The sequence below is a fragment of the Megascapheus bottae genome, chromosome X (genome assembly GCF_031878675.1).
Source record: "Megascapheus bottae isolate mThoBot1 chromosome X, mThoBot2.hap1, whole genome shotgun sequence".
NCBI classification, from domain to species: Eukaryota; Metazoa; Chordata; class Mammalia; order Rodentia; family Geomyidae; genus Megascapheus; species Megascapheus bottae.
The window spans coordinates 88,887,561-88,901,065 of NC_143547.1; the positions used below are offsets into that span (position 1 = coordinate 88,887,561).

The 13,505-nt window shown below is 34.5% G+C and overlaps 1 protein-coding gene across 2 annotated transcripts in view; it reads right to left on the minus strand.

Annotated features, from left to right (window-relative positions):
- Positions 1-13,505, minus strand: part of Enox2 (ecto-NOX disulfide-thiol exchanger 2) — a 295,300-nt gene that overhangs the window by 157,278 nt on the left and 124,517 nt on the right. For both annotated transcript variants that reach the window (XM_090327019.1, XM_090327020.1), the window contains exon 2: positions 8,964-9,107. In XM_090327019.1, coding sequence (XP_090183145.1) covers positions 8,964-9,107 — 144 coding nt within the window. The remainder of the gene's footprint in view (positions 1-8,963; positions 9,108-13,505) is intronic.

The window sequence follows — 13,505 nt, forward strand, 5'->3', positions numbered from 1 at the left end:
ATTATATGTCTTAATCCTAGTCAGTTTGTAATGAAGAAACTTAGAGCCAGAGAAAGGACTTGTCTAAAGTCACATGGTCAATTAGATGGCAGAATAGGAAGTACTTGTTGCCAGAAAATTACATACTCATGGAAATGATGGCGTTAGATAACAGTGCCTCCAAGTCTAAAATAATATGATTTAATGTGGATGTTGAGTTACCAATATAAAAGGACAAGTGTAGAGCCAGGAGTTTGGCTTTGTGATAGAGTGCATGCTTTGCATTCATGAAGACCCAGGTTTGATTCCTCAGTACCACATACATAGAAAAAAAAGCAGAAGTGGTGCTGAGGCTCAAGTGGTAGAGCCCTAGCCTGGAGAAAGTCCAAGGACAATACTCATGCTCTGAGCTCAAGCCCAGGTCTGGCAAAAAAAAAAGAAAGGACAGGTGTATACTTCATGTCTTAAAAGAGAGTCTTAAAGACTTTAGTATAGTGCAGTCCCAAAAGCATTCTGTTGTGATTCTGATGATGAGGGTAATTTAAAAAGAGATGTACTTATATTTTTCTATCCTGTCTCTTTTGGACTACCTTCAGTCTCCCCGCCCCCAGAATGTCCTTACTGACTTTCCATTAGACCTGAAAATGTAAAAAACATGCTTACTTTTTTGATCCTTTAGTTATCAAGATAATAGTTTTATTTCTTGAAATTGTAATCAGATAAAAAATGTCCAAAGGAATAAAGAAAGTGAGTAGGACTATTAGTCTACTCTTTTTCATATTTTAATTCCATCTGAAGGAACAATAGACTCTTCTTGCCTTTGGCAATATAATAATTCAACTGACATGCTAGAAATATCACACACCAAGATATAAAATGGTGGCATTTTCTCCCTTTAAAAACAATCAATGTTTTCATTTGAGAACTTCAAAGTACGTGTGAAATAAAAGTCTCAGGCCCGTCAATCTGAGGTAAATCAAAGTGCTATAAGTGCCATTGAAAACATTCCTATCTTATTGCCCTTCTTCTAGATAAGAAAGAAACAAAAATTCTCCCAAGCAGATGAATGTTCATATCATTTTCATTTCCTTTCCAAGGGAGTTTAAACAAGTTTTCTAATAGCCCATTCCAGGGCAGTTTTTCCTCATATCTGAACAATGCTTTTCTTGCTGCTCTGAAGCACTCTTTCTCCTATCATTCTAGTATTTGTATTGTTGGAACTTTTCACCATCTTTATATTGCTGAGTCTTCTTTTGGTTTCCAGAAAGATCTAAAGCAAAACCTTAAGAATCTAGCAAAGAGGGTCATCATAAAAATTATATACTTTCTGGAAGTTGGTACACTAATTACTATTCCTAGTTATGATAGTCCATCTTAGCCAAACTCACTTCTCTGATGATCAGTACCTCATCTATAAAATTCAATGAATATAAAAATACTTTAAGAGAAAGAATCACTACCCCAATGTAAATTGTTATTGAACTGAAAAGTCTTCCTGGAGACACTGAATGCTTGGAATTTAATCATTACTGCATATGGGAAATGGCTTAAGATAGCTCTTTGCATAACAGGCTATAAATTATTCACATTAACTTCGGCAATGCTGCTTCGATTGGACAGGAGGTATTTAATTTTTTTTCTGATGCTGGGGAAAGAAACTGGGGCCTTACACATATGAGACAGGTACTTTACTCTGCAGGCTATAAGTCTAGTACACAATCAATTATTTATGTGCTAGCATATCTATAACATATTCCTATATAGGACCCTATAACATAAACCTATAGAGAAATAACAGGGGAAATATGACTATCTCTATATCTGGTTGTTCACTTTAGTATGATAACCATTACTAGTTAGTTGACCACTCCTTCAAATAGGTGATACTTCTTTAAAACCATCATGTTCCTTAAAACAATGCACTGGATATGCAATATTGAAGATCTAAGGAAGAAATTAGAAAAAAAAACATCTCTTTTCCATAATGGCCTTAAAATCTAAAGAAATATCTCTACAATAAAAACTATAAAATATTGAAGGAACAAAAGGAAGAAGTCATTATAAGACAGGACTCCCATGATCATGTATCATGAGAATTAATATTGTGAAAGTGGCTATATCACCAAAGGTAACCTGCAGACTCAAGTGTTAACCCCATCAAAGTTCAGTGTCATTCTTCAAAGAAATGGGGGAAAAGTCGATACTAACATTCATTCGGAAGGACAAAATATCTTTAGTAGCCAAAGAATTCTTAAGGGAAAAAAAGAGAGCAATGCTAGAGGTAGTAAAATACATGGCTTAAATTATAACCCAGAACCATAGTAAACAAAAAAAAAACAAAAATAACTATAAGGAATTGCAGAACAGATATCTACATTAACAGAAGAATCAAAGATCAAGAAAGAAGCCCATACATCTATACATATCAATTTTTACAAAGGCACCAAAAAGTTATGGTGAAGGAAAGGTCATATTATCAACAAATGGGGTTGGAAAAACTAGGTATTCACATGTAGGAGATAGACCTCTATCTTTCATTCTGTATAAAAATAAGTTCATGTAGATAAAAGATATTAATACAAGACTAGAAATTTTGAAACTACTAGAGGAAAACAGTGAAAACCGTCAAAGATACAGGTATGGGTGACATTTTTCTGAAAAGAGTTTCAATTGCTCAGAAAATAAGAATAAAAACTGAAAACGGTACTATACCTCATAGTAAAGGAAACAATCGCCAAAACCAAAAGAAAAGCTAGAGAATAGGGGAAAATCTTTTACTGTTTATTTATTGGAAAGAGGATTAATATTTAAAATATACAGAACTCTAGAAACTAAACACCAAAAGAGTAATGTAATTAAACAAGCTAATAAACTGAATAGTTTGCAACCATGAAATGACCAATAAAATCATGAAGACAAGTCCAATCTCCTTAGCCATAAAGAAAATGCAAATCAAAAAAATCACTGAAATTCCATCTCAGCCCAGTAAGGATGGCTATCATCAAGAAAAGAAAGAACAAGAAACGGTGGGGAGGATGTGGAGAAAGATATGCTCATATATTGTTGGTAATCATGAAAATAAGTGAAACCACTAGGGAAATAAGTATACAGGTTTCTTAAAAACAAAAAAGAACTACAAGGGGCCAGGAATTTGGTCTAGTGGAAGAGTGCTTGCCTAGTGTGCACAAAGCCCTAAATTTGATTCCTCGGTACCACATACATAGAAAAGCTGGAAGTGGTGTTGTTGCTCAGGTGGTAGAGTACTAGCCTTGAGGGAAAAAAAGCCCAAGGACAGTGCTCAGATACTGAGATCAAGTCCAGGACTAACAAAAATAAATAAATAAATAAAGAAAGAAAGAAAGAAAGAAAGAAGGAAAGAAAGAAAGAAAGAACGAACTACGAAATGTTCCTTTTATATCATTCCTGGACATATATAAGGAATGTAAATCAATTTACAGCAAGATACCTGCATGCTCATGCTATAGTAGCACTATTCAGAATAGCCAAAATACAGAATCAATCAACGAAAGGATAAAGAAAAGCATGATATATATTTACAATGAAGTATTAATCAATTATAAAGAACAAAATTGTGTCATTTGAAGGAAAATATGGATGCAACTAGAGATCATGCTAACACAAATAAGGCAGATAATGAAAGAAAAATATTACATTCCCTCTTTCATATGTAGAATCTAGTCCTTAAAACTGAATGACAAGAATGTGAAATGGTTCAAATTGTAGGTAGGTATCGGTAGGATGAAAGAAGGTAAATGCAGAGTATTAGGACAATGAATATGTCTGAAGTGCCTTATAAACATATATGAAAATAGATCATTAAAAACTGTCAAAATTGTTTTAAGAAGGGAAAGAGAGGAATGATAGAACATGTAATTTTGATTGGGATACATTGTATACATGTACGATAATATAATGAAATTCCTTCATACAAGTAATATATGCTAGTAAAGCATAAATCTGTGATAATTTTAAGGAAAAAAGGGAAGAATAAACTACACAGTACATTGCCAAGGAAGATAAAAGTAAAGAGACTCTAAGGAAAGTGAGGCTGTCTATTGCATCAAATGAAACAAGGAGGGCAAGGTAGCTGAGATGTACCAAAAACCTGCTGACTTGAGGTGAGGATGTTTTCCTAGTCCACGTGGTGTTGCAATAACAAAATATCTGAGACTGGATACTTTATCCGAGAATGTGTTTTGTCTTTGTTATCTGGTAGCTTAGAAAGTCCAAACAAATTGGATATCTCCATCTCACTGCTTCAATACATGGCAGAGAAATACAAAGCAAATTAGCCATGTGCAGAAGGGACATATATACAAGGAAGGAAGGAACAGAATGGGAAGGGGCCAGGCTTGCACTTTTATAATAACTTCCTGTGGTGAACATTAATCTACTCCTTCAAGATTAATGAATATTAACCTGCTCATGAAGATGCAACTCCAGTGATGTAAATACTTTATTCTGTGTACCATATCTTACAAGGTTCCAACCCATCAACATTGCCACACTGAGGACTAAGCTTCCAGCACACAAACATTTGAGGGACAAAACAAATCTAACCCATAGAAGTGGTTACTGGTGACCTTTAAGAAGTCAACTTTAGTACAAAAGGAAAGAAGCAATTTGCAGCCAAAAAGCGATGTCAGAGAAATAGGAAAGACAGAATGGAGGATTTATAGTGAGGAACTGAAGCTCTCATTCCTTGGTAGCTTCACTTCTTTGTATTGAAGAAGAGGGGTAGGGATGGCTTTCACTCAATGTAGCTGGACAGGTGTATCATATCAGAACTGAAATGGTTAGTGATTCCTCTAAGAACGTCTATCTTGGGTCTGGGAGTTTGGCCTAATGGCATAGTGCTTTCCTAGTATGCAGGGAGACCCAAGTTCATAGAGACCCAAGTACACAGAGAAAGCCAGAAGTGGCGCTGTGGCTCAAGCAGTAGAGCTCTAGCCCAAGGACAGTGCTCAGGCCCAGAGCTCAAGTCCAGGACTGGGAAAAAAAGAACTTCTAGCCCTATCTTTCCTCTTTACTAGGATGTAGGAAATCATAACAAAAGTAGATAAAAGTTCCTACTCACAAATTATCTTCCCACTTCCTTTTGTCTAACACTGTGGAGAAAAAAAATAATATCATAAAGTAATCTTCCCTTTTACAGTACCACAGCATTGGCAGCTGAACAATTGTAAGAGACTCCCCATATAGTAAAACCTCATTAATTTGGACTACAGTAATTTGGAATTAGTGGTAATTTAACCTGGGCTGGAATTACCTGTGTAATACAAAGAAAAGGTTCACTAAGCAAATAGTGTGAACAAGATTTCAAGGGAGTTAATTTAGTTTGCCAGAGGCTTATTTCACCTGTTTTAAAGAACATACTGTTTTTAAAGAACTTTAGCATATTCATTATTTGAATGAAAATTGAATCTGCTAATTATAGATTAGTGTAACCTACTGTTAAACTCCTATATCTGTAACCATTAACTTTGTTCTTACTGAATATCCTCATTAGAAATAAAATGTCAGTTCTTTAAAGTTAGTTCATAATTTAGATTAATGCATGTACCTTTTCTCCACCCTTATGAGTTAACTACAGTTCATAAGGTAGCACATCATTTATGATTACAGAGGAAAAAGTAAAAATTGATGAAAAATAGCTTCTGAACAGCCACAAAAGGTATCTTAAAAGTTGATGCGTTAAATCTCTTGCAGCTTCCATTGACAGCTTACTTAGCTTTTGCTTAATGTATTGAACTGACACATCAACTAGGAGAGCTGATGTGTATATTTTATATACAGGGGTTTGAACTCAGAGTGCTGTGTTTTCAAATACTCTCCTACTTGAATCTTGCTGCTTTTCCCCCCTTTTCTTCACTTTTTTTTGACCCAGGTCTTGGATTCTCTTCTTTAGCTTTTTTGCTTAAGGCTAGTGCTCTAGTATGTCCACCTCCCACTTTTTGGCGGTTAACTGGAAATAAGAGTATCTACTTTCCTGCTTGGGCTGCCTTCAAACGACGATCTTCAGATATTAGTCTCCAGAAAAGCTAGTATTATAGGCATGAGGCACTGTACCTGGAGTGTTTAATGTTTGTTTTTAATGTTGATAATTAATTAGAAGGAAAAGAGTTGCTACATGAAGGGACACTGGGAGTGAAAAAGTAAGAAGTGATCAAAAATAGCTTCTGAACAGCCACAACAGATATCTTAAAAATTGATGCCTTAAATCTCTTGCAGCTCCATTGACAGCTTACTTAGCTTTTGCTTAATGTATTGAACTGACACATCAACTAGGAGAGCTGCTGTGTATATTTTATATACAGGGGTTTGAACTCAGAGTGCAGAAAAGAAATAGAACTCAAATAAATGTAATAACTACAAAAGCGCCAAAGTCTAAAATAATTTAGTACAAAGGTAAAGACATATAACATTCCATAGTAAACCTTACAAACTATAATGGAGCACAATAACTAATAGCTGAAATTATGCTTCTAAATTATCAGGGGAAATTAATTTATACTGAATGTACAATTTAAAAACATAGTTAAGTATACACACATGGACATAATTTGTGTCCATAATAATTAACCTAAAATGTAAAATATACTGATGCTTAAAAAGATGAGATACACAATATTATTATAGAATAAAAATAAGAACTATTAAATACTTTGTGTTAAGCACTTTACATCATTTCCTAACATACTTCACATAATATGTTTTCCTAACATAATTCAGTTCTATAGTTGAACAAATTAAGTTAGATTAATTAATTTCAGGAGACAGGGGAAAGGAAGGAGGGAAAAAGAGATATAGAAGAAGACAGAGTAAAAGAATGAGAGATAATGTGTGTGTGAGAGACAGACAGAAAGAGGGAGAGGGAGAGAGAGAGGGAGGGGGGAGGGAGAGGGAGAGAAAGAATATGAATCAGTTAGAACTCAGGCCAATTTCTTGGCTATTCATCATGCCTTTCTGTGTTCCATACGATAAAGCTCTGTAATAATCATTCCTTTGTATTTTTTTTTTGCCATTCCAGGGGCTTGAACTCTGGGCCTGGGAATTGTCCTTGAGCTTCTTTTGCTCAAGATGAGGACTCTACCACTTGAACCACTGTGCCACCACTTCTGGCTTTTTTGAGTAGTTTATTGGAGAGAAGAATCGCAATAAGTTTCCTGCCCCGCCTGTCTTCCAACCCTGATCCTCAGATTTCAGCCTCCTAAGTAGTTAGGATTATAGGCGTGAGCCACCAGTGCCCAGAAAACTCCTTTTTTCTTTACTTTTATTTTTTTGCCAGTCCTGTGGCTTTAACTCAGGGCCTAGGCACTGTCCTTGGGCTTTCTCAAGGTTAGCAATCTACCACTTGAGTCACAACACCACTTCTGGCTTTTTCTGTGTATGTGGTACCAAAGAATTGAACTCAGGGCTTCATACATGCTAGGCCACACTCCCAGCCCCAACTCCTTTCTTAAAGGTTCCATGCAGGCAATGTTCAACTGTATGTTCAATATCCAGCCTGGTAACTAATATCTTGATTTGTAAACAGAAAGATCTATGATCTAAAGATATGCTGTTATATTTATGTAAATATACTATTTCATATGCTGAAAGTAAATGTAACAATAAAAGAAAACAAACAAAAATATGAACATGTGCATTAAGCTCACCACAAAAATGAAAGGTCAATCTCTATAGACTATTTCCAAATAAGTAACCAAGCAACAAAATGGGGAAGTTTAAAAATATCAAATGATCAGTTAGTATCTGATTTTCCTATTGTTTTCTAATTCTGTTTGAAGAAATTTCACATGAAAATAGGCCAGTGGGAGATGAGGAATGGGAAAAACATTACAGACGAGGCTAACCATTCATCATGTTGTTTAGTATTTAGGACCATCTGTTTGCCAGTTATTCTAAAAGAATTATAAGGGCATAAAAGAAAATATAGACCCAAGTCTGGAGGTATATTCTTGCAAACTCAGCACTCTGAAGGGAGAGACAGGAAAAACATACATTTAAGGCCAACCTGGGTTATACAGAGAGATCTTGTCTCAAAAGAAAAAGACAAGTGGATGAATCTAGAGCGAATCACATTGGGTGAGACAAGTCAAGACCAAAGGAACAAAAGGCGCATGGTATCCTTAATATGTGGCTATTAGATCCAAACAGTACAAGAGCGAGTACTCAATATTTGCATACCCAATGCTATGGACATGGAATTGGAAATATAAACATAACTACATAGACATAAAAACCTATGACTCTATAGACATGTTTTATTTCATAAATTAATATGTATCTACGATATACAAACCCTCAGCCTAATTTTTATTATGTTCTAAAATCTAAGTGCCAATGATTGTATATAGAGATTCCCTTCTTGAACACTTGTTTGTTCAACATTTCATTCGAAATATGATGTAAAAATCAGTTAATAAATTCTTTAATAAAAAAATAAAAAAAACACAAAAACCTTGTAAACAATAAAATATGTGATTTTCACCCAAAAAACAAGAAAAAAGAAAAAGACATGTAGGCATGTAAGGAGAACAGATGTGGAGATTGTGAGATACAAATATATGTAATTATGTGTGTTAGATATACAGTGAGTGTAGATTGCTAAATGTACATACAAAGCCATTCATACAATTCATTCTAACTAAATCTATGCTCTTTAATCAACTCCATCTGTGTCATATCTACCTGCTCTTCAAGGATCAGCTGAAAATATCACTTCTGTGATGAAGCATTCTGTGGTTCCAAATCCTAGGCCAAATTCTCCCTGTCATTTGCCACATCACTGATGATACTACATCAATTATTCATGTATGTGATTCTATCCCATCCATCAGGAAGGGGACATTTTCTCCTTTCTGTGGTTCCTACAAGTTCTAGTACAATACCCAGCTCATACTAGGGTTTAGGAAAATGCTAACTGTGTAGCACTACTGAAGCATTATCACCTATCTTACCTGAAGGAGTATTTGTTCTCTTTCTTTTCTTGCTTGATTCCCCTCCATTCTCAATGAGGCCTTCTGTGACCAGAGGGCCACTGGCACTACCAAACTGCAGGGGCTCGTTGTTGTTGGCAGGGTCAAAGGGTAGCTGGTTCAATCCTAAAGAAGAAAAAGAAAGCCAAAGTCCAGACTCCATTAAGGACTGGAATCATCTCAAGATTTTATTATATGAGTTACCACTGGAAATAAGCTAAAAGAGTTTAGCAGTAACTGATGAATTCCTTAAAGACAGTTGACCCCTACAGCTTTTACAGGTCATGTTGACAAGTAGAGAATTAAAAGAGAAGACAGACCTCTGTCATTGATTAGATCTCTACTGTTTTTTCCCCTTTTGGGGAACTTAACATGTGTAGCCAAAAGGTAGCAATTATTTTCTATTTTTCCATTTAAAATACAGGATCAGACAGATGTAGTGGTATGTACCTATAGTCCCAGCTATAGGGGGAAGATGAGGTAGGGGGCCAGCTTAAGTCTAGGAATTGGAGGTTAGACTATATAACAGAGCAAGACTTCATCCTAAAAGAAGAATAAGATATGGCCTTATTTCTTTAAATGTCCCTGGGGTTAGACCTACTCATAATGTGAACAATATTGGCTTTGCATTTTTTGGATTATCTCCTGTAATTTTTCCAGTATCTCCTCACAATCTTTAATGAACTGATGCAGATATGATCATTACGCTATCCTGTTATCTAAGTCACTTTCAATAATGTAGAGATTTCTAGAACATAAAACTGTAAGTCTACATTAAATGAGAAAAGAAAACAAAATAGAGAATTGCAAGGGGGTTGTTTATTAGCAGGAATGATGAATTGTGGGCGATATTAATCTCACCCTCTTCAAATGCTGTATGAAGTGTGGCCACTTTACTAGTCACTGCAACACCATATAAAATGGCAAAAGCCATGTTCTATTTTTCAAGTTGTATGTGGTTCAGTCAGGGTTGAACAAGGATAGATTCTTATTTCTCTGGCAGCTGTACCTGGAATTTCAAGTGTTTCAATGAAAACTTCATGAAATGTGGAATCAAAAGCTTTGTTAAAGCCCAAAGTAAAGATACCTCTTCTAAGCCTTTTATCCACTAGTCCCATAATCCTATCAACAAGGGAATCAGGTTGGCCTCATGTGGTCCTTTCTTTAACCTCAATTTTTCTGTAGCCCATAGCTGTATAATTCTTGAGATAAAATTGCAAAATATCAATAAAAAGCTTGGAATCTGGTCAGCTAAAATCAATCGAGTTTCCACAAAATGAATGCTAAGACTCTAACAAAATGATTTCACATTATATTTTCTAATAAAAAGTATCCCATCCTCTTGCTAGTTTTTTTTATCCCATATAAAAAAGTATTCTTTCTCTAGTAGACTCCACTTGGAGTACCTTCAATCAATTTCCTTTTGGTCTTGTCAAATATCTTTCTTTTGTATTCCATGAATAAGTAAATGAGTCAAACTTGCTTCTATATTTGAAGTAAACTATTTGTGGCAAATGATATCCACATCAATTAGCTTTATTTTTATTGTCTTTAGAAATTATAAATATGAACATTTAGGTATTATAAAATATTGACCTAGGCTATTTTAAAAGAAGGATAAATTTTTTTGTATCATTTACTAATGAAGATGTTTCTTATACCTGAATAGTATCAGAGTCTATTATAATTAGTGTACTATTCCCTATTCCATTTTTTCCATCCTTCCTGTAATACCATACTAATCTAAACACGTTCCATGGAAAATACTAGTTGCATGAAATGAGCCTGAAAGATTGAGATTCAGATCCTCAGTATCTTTTACTAGGTAGCTAATATTTGGCAAGGCATGTAATCTCTTGAGTCTTAGATTAATAATGTATAAACAAAGTGCTAACACTGAGCAGAATTATTGCAAAGATTAACAAATTCACATTTATGAAATTATATTATTCCAAATGAATTTAAACAAATGGTTTGCTGTATGTTTGTATGGTCTCGTGAGAAGATCTTTCCCATACTCCCCACAATTGTATCTCTTGCATATCACTCCAAGCCTAAAACACAGTGAATGCTGAATAAATTAATCCATTCACAATAGGGGGTGGTGGTGGTGTAGGTGACTCATTTTATTAACATGTAATTAGGATAAAGACTTGGAAACTGATAATCAAGAATTAATGCCATAACTGAAAAGTTCCAATGTTGATTATAGCAACATTACTTAAAATAATTAGATTTTAAATGCATCTCTATCACTTGAGTAGTATACTGCAGGATGGGTAAAATTGTGATTAAAAGGAATGCTTCAGTATTAGGAAATTCTGATTAATGATTATTAATCATAAGTCTTATCTTGCCTTGCTCTTGCTAATTTTATAGAAAATTTGTATTAGTTCATTTCCTTGCCTTATTAAGGTAGATAACTGAGAAGTTTATCTTAGCCATGATTTTTAAAAGAGGCTAGTAACAGTAATTCATGAGGCTGCTAAAACATTACACATGAAACGAGGTTATATATGCACACACAAATATGGTTTTGCTCTTCTGTTTCCTGCTTCCACCTAGGCTGCCATGACTTCTTTCATGGAGTATGTAAGTGTGCTGTTGAGGGACAGAGGCCTCTGTTTAGGGCTGAATGGATATGGCAGACTCACTATTAATAGTAATAATATTGAATTGCTATTTTTATCTTCTCAAATGGTTGATTCATAAAATGAAGAAGTTGATCTAGACTTTTCTGATCCTAAGATATACCCTACTACCCTCATTGAAATGTCTTCACTGTTCTTTTTACCCTTTTGTCAAAGTTGAAGGATCCTAAGGAGAAAGAATCTGATGTGGTGTAGATATTCAGTCATAGAAAATTGACTATAATTTTTTCTTACTCTTTAGTTATTACTAGATGATAATATGAGTGGGATTTAAGAATTTTATTTGTCATACTAATGTTCAGATCTTTATGACACTAAGTAAGACCAAAGGTATTTTCAAGTATTTTCTGCGTATTCACCATATGTAGGATCCACACATATGAAAATCATGATAATTTGGTGCAGCATCTCAAGATTCATATTTGATAGGGAAAGATCTCTTGCCAATGAGAGAGACAGAGACGGAGACAGAGACAGAGAGAGAGACAGAGAGAGAGAGAGAGAGAGAGAGAGAGAGAGAGAGAGAGAGAGAGAGAGAGAGAGAGAGGCATTTCACCCAGTAAGCTGATTCATTGAACATAAATCCACATTTTATACTATCCAGGATTCAATGTAGTCTCTAGAGATTTGTAGTTTGAGAGTAAGGCTGTAGAGAACAATCCCATTAAAATTATTTAAATCCTAAAAAGGAAAACTGCTACCTTAAGTATAAGAATTATTATTTTTGGTGAAATGCTAATAAATTATTATCATATTGAAATTCTCAAATAACTATAGAATTTATCTTAGTCTCTTATGAAAGCAATTCCTATCACTGTCTACTACATATAATGAAATGGAAAATTTTCAATTTGAAAAAAATTGTTAAGCATATGTAGTTAATTCTGTGCAATATAGGAGTCTTTTCTAGAACATTCCTCTCTAGGGTTCAATTCAAGGAGTATTCCTTTGCTTAGGCTTCATTCCTTGCTAGGATCCAAGGTATTCACAATTGGCTTTCCTTAATTTTTAAAAATCACCCCCTATTCTATTTAGGGAATTTATTCCCCTAGTGTGAAGCAAGATATAATCTGTTCAATTGTCATCTTGCTTAGTATCACTAAATCTATACATAAAGGATTGTGTTTATAAGCCACTTCATGAAAAGAGTGTGCAAAGGGTATCTAATAGAGAGTAAAGTCAGAAAATTGCAAAAGTCCTATATATTTCTCACAGTCCTTTCTTATTCCCGAGGATAAACTTAATAAAAAACTTTGCACATTGCTTGTTCTTTTCCATTATATTTTGTCACCTTATTTCCCAAGCTCACAAAATTTAGTTTGTCCAAATGGAAGCACAAACTGATAAAGACAAATGGATGAGAAAAATTAATATTATAGATTTCTACTATTCTGTACATTATGGTCACAATAAAAATCCATATGGTAATGTAATCTTTTCTAAAACCAACTTGACTTGTACAGATAACTAACCAGCTATTATTTCCTGTCATGTTAAAATACTGATTATCTGACTTTATGGCACAATGAGGCCTCTTTAAAAAGTATTCATAGCAGGAAAGGGTCCTTGGAAAATAACATTTCTTATCCAATGGATTTAGGGATCTTAAGCATCTCAAAATGAAGTGTGGGTCTTAGTGAATATTCCAATCTGTAGGTCAAGGAGTTCACGTGTAATAATTTCTGCCATACATATGCAAATTATTCACAGCCTTTGAAAAAAAGAAATGAAGAAATTTCATGATTCTTGTGAAAGGAGATCAATGATCATTTTTATGGCCAGCTGCTACAACAGTTACTGTCACAACTCACTTTACTGAGATTTCTACTGTCAGGTCCAATTAAGACAAATCTTCATGATAAAATCTAACAGT